Below are 10,220 nucleotides of genomic sequence, written 5' to 3'. Positions count from 1 at the left end.
CTCCGGTCATTCATCTTTTTAAACAAATCTACGGCGCATGCGCTGTAACAACTTCCTCTTTAGCCTCCATTTTCTGTCATCTGCAAGTGAGTGTGAACACTCCAATATTATCTCCCTAATCCTTGTTGAAAATAAATTGCATTGTTTATGTATATGTTTGGCTGGAAAGTCCAGTCATTTTTGTTTCGCACTAGTCGATTATTTTTATGGAAATATCGATATTACACACCAATGAACTTGAATGAGGTTGATGAATTTACACATGTAAACAACACTTGTATGTAATAGAAGTGACCGATTCATGGTTATTGAAAAGCGTGACGATTGTTACATTTACTATTCACGAATTAATTGTTAGCATTGTTATGTTTAAAATGAAAATGTTTGCGATGAAAAATACCGACACCACAGGTTGCCGTAGAGAGTCCATAGAATCATGCCCAACCCCTGAAGATCCGGGGTAGAAAAGGTCTTCAGCAACCCATGCTTGGTAAAAGGCGACTATGCTTGTCGTAAGAGGCGACTTACGGGATCGGGTGGTCAGGCTTTTGACATGGTCAATGCATGTCATCGTTTCTCACCCCTGGTAAGATCTGGGTTAGAATTGGTAATCAGCAACCTATGCTTGTTGTAAGAGACGACTAACTGGATCGGGTGGTCAGGCTCTTTGACTTGTCTCATTGCATGTCATGGTACCCTACTGACAAGGAATAGTGCTGATAACAATATTTACTTGTTGGAGTCAGTTTAGAGTGGAATCTCTCAAGTAATAGTCTATCTTTCAGTTAGTTATATTAATTGATTCACATTACTTTTTCAGCAATGGGGCTCCGCTATGAAATGGCCATTGGCCGGTCTAAGGGCCACCGTGTCACGAAAATAGAAGGTGGCAGGAAAGGAAGACCAACCAGAAGGAAGGGGGTAAGTTTTGTCAGGTGTATGTGAGAACATTAAAAAAAAAATTTGATGGGTAGGTAGTCCTAAAGCCCTTACGGTTTGTACCCATAGTAGAGTTTAGGGACACCCTAAGTCTCTAACATTAGGCATTGAGGTTATGAAAAGGGCCCCTGACTTTCATGCTTTATTTCAAAGTCTGCTTTATGACGTAAGAAAAGTGAATTAAGATTTGGAAGTTATGTCAGCTATTTTTAACTAATCAGGTGTCAAGTGACCCGTGAAGATTTGAAATAGAATTGATCTTCAGCAACCCATTCTTGCCATAAAAGGCGACTGACAATATTGGGTGGTCAGGCTCACTGACTTGGTGGATGCATGTCGTATCCCAATTTGCAGGGATTGATGTTCATGATATCACTGGATTGTCTGGTCCAGACTCAATTATTTGCAGTTATATAGCTGGAATATTACTGACTGCTGCGTTAAACAGCATTAAGCATATGTCATAGAGACTTTTGGCTAATTCAATTACCTAATATACCATATTAGTTGTGCATGTACTACCAGGGATTTATCTAGATGTGCTCAGCGGCCAATATTTGGTCCCAAGTCTGCAGGAAATGTCAGAAAAGTTTCCAAATGGTAATGAAATATTTCCAAATTCATGTTCATATAGTTATGACTAATATGATGGTTTGATCAAGGTGACATGCATCTTACCATTAAAGAGGAAGAGCCTTCACTATGTTCAACTCTTAATGGTCTATTATTACATTGAATGCAATTTTACAATGCAGTGTTAAGATGCCTCTCTGAAAGTCAAAGAAAAGAAGAAAAATCTTCAGAACAGTTCCAGTTTTGCTGAATATAACAATATTTTCCCAATTTGCTAGCCTTGGGCGTGAGTTTTGAATCATGGATAAATCCCTGTGTGGCAGCCCTTTTATAATGTCAACATTGTGAGCATCCAGAAATATTGCTATGAGGCAAATGAGGCCATGCTCCTCTATTCACAGGGAGTGAAATTTCTTCCTGTCATTTTATGTTTTGATGTTAATAATAGACAGATAGTAATGCTACTATAATTCATATATATTGTAAGAATGTTAGTCTGAAAATGAAATGGACCGGCACAAATTTTCATCTATTAAGCAGATACCGTATTCGACGTAATAAGCGTCCCGCTCTAATAAGCGCCCACGGCGATATTTGCGAATATATTGGCTAGTGAACAATCCCTATTAGCACCCCTTCCGGATGATCAATATTCACAAGACTTATTTATTCGCGTATGATACGCACTCGTGTGTTATATGCAACCTTAATTATGGGCAATTAAATTCTGGAAAAATATATCTGTCGTACATGAACACGAAATTTATCTTTCAACTCTGTTTTTTTTTCAACCAAAATAATATTTTAATAAGAGCCAGCTATTTCTAATTTTGAGAGCGCCCTGGGCGCTTATTACGTCGAATACAGTATTATTTTTTTGTCTTTCTATGAATTTCTCATTGAAAATATTCACATGTTTATCATGTTTATATGTGCTTTTGTTCTTGACAGAGTCTGACAAAGAAGACTAAGTTCATCCGGGACCTTGTGAGAGAAGTTGTAGGTTTTGCCCCTTATGAGAAACGTTGCCAGGAGTTGCTTAAGATCTCCAAGGATAAGAGAGCCCTCAAATTCTGCAAACGTAGGGTAAGAAACATTGACTATGTATTGCAAATCACTTTGCTTATATTTTTTCCATGGTTTTGAGTGAGTTCCTTATTTTTCCAGCTCGGTTCTCACATCCGTGCCAAGAGGAAGAGGGAAGAAATGACCCAGATCCTCCACAAACAGAGGAAAGCACAACAGTCTACGAAGTAAACTGTACAAATTCAAAAATAAACAAAGGTCCTGTATTCAAGGCTTATGTTATGTGTGAATGTGACGGATAGACTCAAGTTCTGTAGAGTAAACTTTGTGAACTTGGTGGAAAAATAACAGATTGCTCTGGGCTGCAGCTCAGCATGAGTATGATGAGAGTTTTGGCTCACAAAGATCATGAACACTGAATGGCAAATTGAGCTGATGTCAGTGCGCCAATCCGATGATATCAACGGGTTTACATTATTTTGGAAAATGTGTTCTGAAAAAAAGAATGGTCTTTAAGCAGTAAGAACAGTTAAGGACAAATTGCTGTTAAAGTGTGAATATTAAAATTAATCATTATATATATTATATTATATCAATAATAAAGAGAGAAATGATGCATTTGTAGATGTATGCTGGTCAACTACAAGCATCATTGGCAAGGAACCTGGGCACAATTTCCAGACTTTTAGCACGATATCGACAACATGGCACAAATAGAAATCGTGCAAGAATGGGGCTTTACGACCGTCTTGCATAAGTGATGTAACTGGCACATGCAAAGATTTTTCCATTAACATTTGCTACACTCTGCATCACAATGTAATCTTCAAGCACACACGTCCAACATATCACTTGAAACTCTTGAAAAGCACATGCATTTCTATTTTTGGGAGGTGGAGAGTATATTTACTTGCATTAGTGAATTACCGTAATCAATATGCCCCATGTTGGTGTTTGGTGGAATGTTTTATCAAAATTGATTGCTGAAAAATAGCCACGTGGCTCTGTAACTAGCCTTTGTTTTTTGGAATCTTACACCTGATAGAATATGTCCTCTAAAAGAGTAGGGGTGGTCGGGTAGCCTAGTGGTTAAAGCGTTCGCTCGTCACGCCGAAGACGTGCTATTGCTAAAAGGGGCGTAAAACCATACTCACTCACTCACTCTAAAAGAGTAAGTTTCTACACAACAGAAATCCTTATTGCATACAGTTTATACATTGGGTTCAGATTGTGTTACAATGCCCAGATGTAAGCCATGTGGCTTCAAGAATTTCATACATGAGCTGCATGAGCAGAGGGCCAAAACTAAGTACAAGGTTGAAGTAACAAATACACGTGAGCCTCACACAGAAGGAATTGAATGATAGTGATGTCATTGAGGTATATCTTTAAAAACTTAAGCCAGATGTGCAAATTGTTTCATGTGACAAATCGGTAAAATAAGCCAGGGTTTTGTAACCTTTGGAAAATGGACAAGTTTGAGGAAAGTGCACTGGTCAAGTACTTCCAGAAAAAGGGCTCAAAGCCATCCATGAAGATCCGAGTACAACACTATAAAGTACTCATGGAAATGAAAAAAACCTGTTTTGCTGGATTTAATAATCGACACAAAGCATTACGTAGATGTAAATACGAAATAACAAAACAACTGGAAAAGTACCAGTCTGGATTTGCTAGTTTTATCTCAGTGCTCAATACAAAATGTACTTTACAGGAGGTAATTTGTAGGCACTTTCAACATTCAAAAATAAAACTAAGTCCAAATTGACATGGCAGAAACAGGCTATAGGCATTATGCAAATTAGCCTGGAAAAAAGTTATCAAAACAACAATAAAAATAACAGCTGTGTTTATGTACATAATAATAATGACATGTAAGTTGTTGTTTGAGAAGGGAATATGTTACTTTTACGTTCTGATATTTTGACGATGATTCACTATCCCACAATGCCTCTCACAAATCACTAACCACTGACAAAACACATGCACGTGGGTTTCAAGCACCTGTTTTCACCTGTCGTCAAGGTGTCATAGGTCATAGACATTCACCTTGATCTACTTACACCTGGTTATGCTCAGTTTCACAATAGTCCGTTTTGTTCATATTATTACACACTTTTACGTGTAAAAAAGACATAAAACCTTTGATACGCTGTATTTGTGCCAAGGCCCAATTAGTACTAATTGAGTTGTTTGAATATTTCTATATTTTGTATATTAACTGCATTTATTTAAAATCTGAGATCGAAAAAACAGGGTTTTTTTCATTTCCGTGAGTACTTTAGGGATCATGTCCCTTCCTATTCCACTGTAAAGAGAACAAGAGTATAGACACCTCCATTCCTTTAAGGCAACACCAGAAAGGATTTTACGCCACTTTTAGCAATATTCCAGCAACATCATGGCGGGGGACACCAAAAATGGGCTTTACACATTGTAACCATTTTGGGAATCGAACCCAGGTCTCAGGCATGATGAGCGAGCGCTTTAACCACTAGGCCACCCCAGAGGTCACTAGAGGACCTGTACATTGGTGTTCTGCAGGAATAGTGATGTTACATGTGCTGTATGTGGTCAAGCTTTGTTGTGTTGAAAGATTACACTCGCATGGTACATAACAAGAATGTGCAGCTGTAGGATTTCATCACATTTGGGATGCTAAGTTGGCTCACACTTGCACCAGGTTTGTTTTACCAGTGTTGGAGATTTCCACCCATATCATTACACTGCCGTTGCCAAATCTGTCCACCTCCCACATGCAGTTGGCTGCAAGTTCTTAGTGGCGCTGGTACAAACTGGTATAAATCTTGAACCAAATCACTGAACCAAACAGTTCATCACGGGTGAGACAAGCACCTATGTCCCAGTTGATGATACTGTGTCAAAACACCACCTCTGATGTGGCTTTGAGACCTGTGGTCCTGGGCATCTGTTGTAATGTACCATACTGTTGGTGACAGGACCCAAGTCTAGAGATGATACCATGGAGCACATTGCATACCTTAGAACCTGACTGCGATTCTCCTGCTGCCAATTATCCATTGGCAATGCTCTTTTGTGCCTGTTGTGACATGACTTCGCAGTTGCTAGCAGACACTGTTTTAGCATCAGTCCTGTGTGTTTTTATGACATTCTCGCCCTCCACTTTCTTTGGCCAATTCATATTTCACATGCAGAAATAGGCATATGTATGGATCCGGTTGTTTTACTTTTCTGTGCTGTTACTTGTGGGTTGTGCATTTGGTTGTTGCTGTGTTTAGAGGATTCCAACAATGACATATTCAGTATTCACATGTATCGTTTATGTACTCATGTCAAATCATCTGTGTTTCTATTTATGCATATTTTTTACTTCATTATAATACATGTAGAAATGCCTGAATAATGGGGGAAAATGGTACATGTATTTTCAATATGGCTGCCTTGACTGCCATGTTTAAGATCAGATTCGAATTCTACACATACCAGAGATTGGATCATTCTTGCAAATCTACTGTTTCATTGGTCTTGTGGTATCAGGTGACATGTGGTATCAGGTGACATGTGGAACCTGTAAAGGTTTATGGTGTGGGGGGGCCACAGATCAGTCGTCTAAAGCAGTGCGATTCGCTGTGCAGAGTTGCGTCCTTCGGGCACACCAGAAACCTATGATTGTGCGTTCGAATCCCGGTTTGCCCTGATTATGTTTCTTGGTTTGTCAGCACCACGCCCGTGCTCGTGGGTTTCACCGAAGTGGTAAACGTCTGAGACCTGCACCTCCCAGATTATGCTGACACGCTGCGATATAACTGGAATACTGTTGAAAGCGGCGTTAAACCCAACTCACTCACTCACTCACTTATGGTGTGGTGGATTAGGGAGATGAAGGATCAAGAGACTTTATCGAGATACATTTACCTTTAAGTCAAGAAACGTGTCACATTGATCAATTTGTGGATATAGTCTCAGTATTGTGTATTTAGCAAATGTTTGAAATAAAAGACCTTTTCTGGTCCTGTAATCCCCTCAGTGAACAGCAGGCTATGAACTAAGTGTATTGGTTGGGAGATACACACAGACAAATATGGCCATAACTCACAAATCACCACCCCCATGGGTCGAAAGAGGTGATGACATGTAGTGACTGGTCAGGATCTGTGACTTGGTTCATTGCATGTCATTGTATTCTGATAGTGTGGATTGTTGCTTATAATATCAGTCACTGGATTGACTTGTCAAGACTGGATACATTGCAGGACGCCATCATAGGGGTGGAGCGTTGCCAAGTGCAGTGTGACACAACAAACATTATCCTGTTACACAGTATTGGCATTCTTGGACATGTGAATGTGTGAAGTGTCTGTCAAGAAAAGCAATGTTGTTGAAAATGCTCTTATTCAACCAAACTGCACAATTCAGTACATCTTCATTCACCATGTTGGCGTTTCTGCTTGCATGAATAACAAACAACATATTAGATCTTTAGCTTTTATTCTGAGATTCAGATAATTGCAAAAACTCAATATTATTTACAAGGAATAGCAGATCTTGAGAACAGATCCTGCTTGAATACACATCGGGAAGAAAACAGGTTTCAATGAGCATTGTAAGTCCAGGATCATGGTAAATGGCATGTATGATGTTTGTGGTAACACTGATCGCAACGAAGTTGTAGCCGAACACAAAACTATCAATTTTCCCTGTTAGATCCTACAAGGCCTTGTAGGAGTCATGGGTTACAGGAAATGATATTTTATGTACAGCTATATTCATGTGATCACAACTAAATTTGAGATACTGTCCATGATTTAGTCTAATCTAGATTTTGCGAAATGTTTGACAAATATCACGTTATTGCATTCCATTGCGAAGATTTACTTCAAACCTAAAAACAAAAATATGACATTTATAGCAATACATAGTTTAAGCATATTATGCTGTTGTTTCTCGACATTTTAGAAGTTGTGTTACTACATCAATGGCTGCATCCTTCCAGCAGATACATTAGCTGAGAAATGAAATTGTTTTGAAATATGTACCTGTTACATAATATGATGAGAGTACACATAGAGACACATCTAGATCTTTAACCAGTATTCTTCCAATATTAAGTGTTACAGAATCATGCTTGACTGAAGTTTAATGACAGTTAATACATGTATCGTTTAATGTGTCAGGCAGTTCACCCCAATTCCTCAAAGCATGCCAGACTTACATCGTTATACAGTCCTACATTACCAGTCTCTGAAGATGAAATAGTTTATTTGGGTTCTTCACAATTTCGAACAGTATTTCAGTCATCTCACAGCGAGTTGGCTTAACTTTAAGGAAGGTCAACGTGACACAGATCGTAGATGTACCACTTTGGTGAAACCTACAAGCATGTTGTTCATAAACCTAGAAACAAAGGGTGAATCTGCTAAAACACATGATCAGCAGATCCTGGCATGGACAAGGGGGGCAACTCCCCATAGCACCTCAGACTGGGACACCCTTGCCCCCCAAGCTAGTCTAGTGAATAGAAAGAGAAGTCAAGCTGCAAACATGATAAAATTCTTAGACTTGAAAACCAGATGGGTGCATCTTTAATGCACTCCTAGATCACCAGGTTATTAACTAAATATATGTTTTAGTTATTGTCACCCCCATCTACAGTAATGAGATTCTGAAGGTTGAATGATGGGACTGATTCAAGTGATGGATACACATGGAATGGTTAGGAATTGGTCCTCATGCCAAATGAGCACAGGTCATGCGTGAACTCCTGTTCCCTTGAGGTTGTCAATATGAACATTAATTTTCTTATGCAAAATGAGTACAGGCCATGCATCAATTCATGTTCCCTTGAGGTTGTCAATATGAACATTAATTTTCTCATGCCAAATACATATGAAGTCAATGACCCACACGCAGCCTATGACACAAAATTATTGATGCAATAAGTAATAACAGTTCCAAAAATTCTGAAACTTAATGTGGCCCTTGTCAGTGAGATGGAGAAACAAGTACCAGTGACACTTCTAGACAACAGGAGCCCATTGATCTATCTAAACATCTGGGAAAGACCATATCTAAAAGTATAAGCAGTTTTTCTACATGTTTACAAATTCTGGTAATGCGATATTTTTAGAATATTCATGTAAAAACTTACATGAACACCATGGTGGAAATTGCCAATTTTGATATCTATGCAATTAACAAATTCAGTAACAAGCTGAAAGATATTCACAATAAAACAAGAAACCCCAATAATTTCTTATTTGAATGTAAACAATATAATATTATGCATAATTTGCAAAAACAAACAAACTGTCATAAAAAAATCCCTGAATTAAAGAAAAATATATATTTCGTACCCTTAGCCACTAATTGGTGCAAAATGGAATATACATGTGGTATGGAAATGGGGTTTATTAAGTTCCCACGTGTTTATTTTGAATGTAAATGTGACTTATATCATATTCAACACAAGCCATGTCATTAACAAACTATGAAAACCACCCATGAACCCTGGTCTCGACATTGATAATACCAGAGACCTGATTCATACTGATTCTTGATCACTATAAACAACAAATGAAAGATTTTGTGAATACTTGTGAGAATAGATATAGAAATAAGCAGTAAATTATTCGAAATATTTTTCAGTCTATCACGAAGTGGTTGTTCGTTATTTTTTAAGTTTGGAATTTGAATCTTCAGTGCAACTTTGCACTAAGTACTTATTTATGATATTAAAATATGATTAGCATCCTACTGTCGGAAATTAATTGGAATTCAGGTTCAGATTAATTAAACCAACAGAGCTGGTACAGTGTAGAGACATGGAACCTGTTTTGCATCAAGGTATTATCATAATACATTTGTTACTTAGAGGCTTAGATTACTATGACAGATTAACAATAGTAATATGAAAGATTTGTGTGGTCCTTATTTGTTTTCAGTAGTATATGTTGAATATGATATGAGACAGGATTAATAATATCTTATCGCTTCACCAAATTAAATTTTACATTGCATATCACATTTGGAGTTTGCTAAAGCAGTTGCAATTTGGAACATTTCAGCATTCCATGGCTATGTACAATTACACTGTTATGAGACAATGTCAGAAGCAACGTCTATTCATATCTACCTCGTATATACATCACAATTAAAATATATAAGAAAAAAGAAGATTATTGAAAAATTGATATTTACATGGATATGATCTATGAACAAACATGACAGGGCTTGGAGCCCTAACAACACTTTGGATGAATGAAAGAAATATTGCACATCTTCTTGTCCTCTAGAGTCATTGTTTGATAGCTGGGAATGAGACTGGTTACTTGTCTGTGTTCTACAATATAAAACTAGGCTTCTATCTATATAACCATTTCATTCTAGCACACCATGCATCTAAGTCTCAAAATCGGCCATCTTGAAAAATTACTTTTTGTAGAAACCCTACTCATGAATAGGTATAGTAATGACTTGAATTCATGAAATGCATCACATTAATGCAACCATTTACCCACACTGTATCACACTTGGTGCCAAAACTAACTTGTAGGTATTGGCTCTCGGATACAGGGGTTGATAGTTCTGCTATTGCAAATTATTCCCCACGTCATTATCAATCACGTTTTCATCTGCCTCAGAAACCAAATCAAATTTTGAAATGGTGCCTGTGAGGCATCTTCACTCATATTTAGTTCTTC

At 37.8% G+C, this 10,220-nt stretch overlaps 1 protein-coding gene across 1 annotated transcript; it reads left to right on the top strand.

Moving 5' to 3' along the window:
* The first annotated feature begins 3 nt into the window (after positions 1-3).
* Positions 4-2,804, top strand: LOC124136885 (60S ribosomal protein L36-like). Its single transcript, XM_046502915.2, has 4 exons — positions 4-86; positions 821-921; positions 2,464-2,598; positions 2,680-2,804. The coding sequence occupies exons 1-4, from the start codon at positions 38-40 to the stop codon at positions 2,767-2,769; spliced, it is 375 nt and encodes a 124-aa protein (XP_046358871.2). The 5' UTR covers positions 4-37; the 3' UTR covers positions 2,770-2,804.
* Positions 2,805-10,220: the final 7,416 nt, after the last annotated feature.

The sequence above is a fragment of the Haliotis rufescens genome, unplaced genomic scaffold, assembly GCF_023055435.1.
Source record: "Haliotis rufescens isolate VD_foot unplaced genomic scaffold, xgHalRufe1.0.p SCAF_1, whole genome shotgun sequence".
Classification (NCBI taxonomy): domain Eukaryota; kingdom Metazoa; phylum Mollusca; class Gastropoda; order Lepetellida; family Haliotidae; genus Haliotis; species Haliotis rufescens.
This window is presented reverse-complemented; position numbering and strand designations above follow the sequence as displayed.

Excerpts from the sequence above, each read along its gene's own strand:
- LOC124136885 (XM_046502915.2), top strand. The coding sequence starts at position 38 with ATGCGCTGTAACAACTTCCTCTTTAGCCTCCATTTTCTGTCATCTGCA. Across the intron at positions 87-820 it reads CCATTTTCTGTCATCTGCAA|CAATGGGGCTCCGCTATGAA; the intron begins GTGAGTGTGAAC and ends TTACTTTTTCAG. Across the intron at positions 2,599-2,679 it reads TCAAATTCTGCAAACGTAGG|CTCGGTTCTCACATCCGTGC; the intron begins GTAAGAAACATT and ends TTATTTTTCCAG.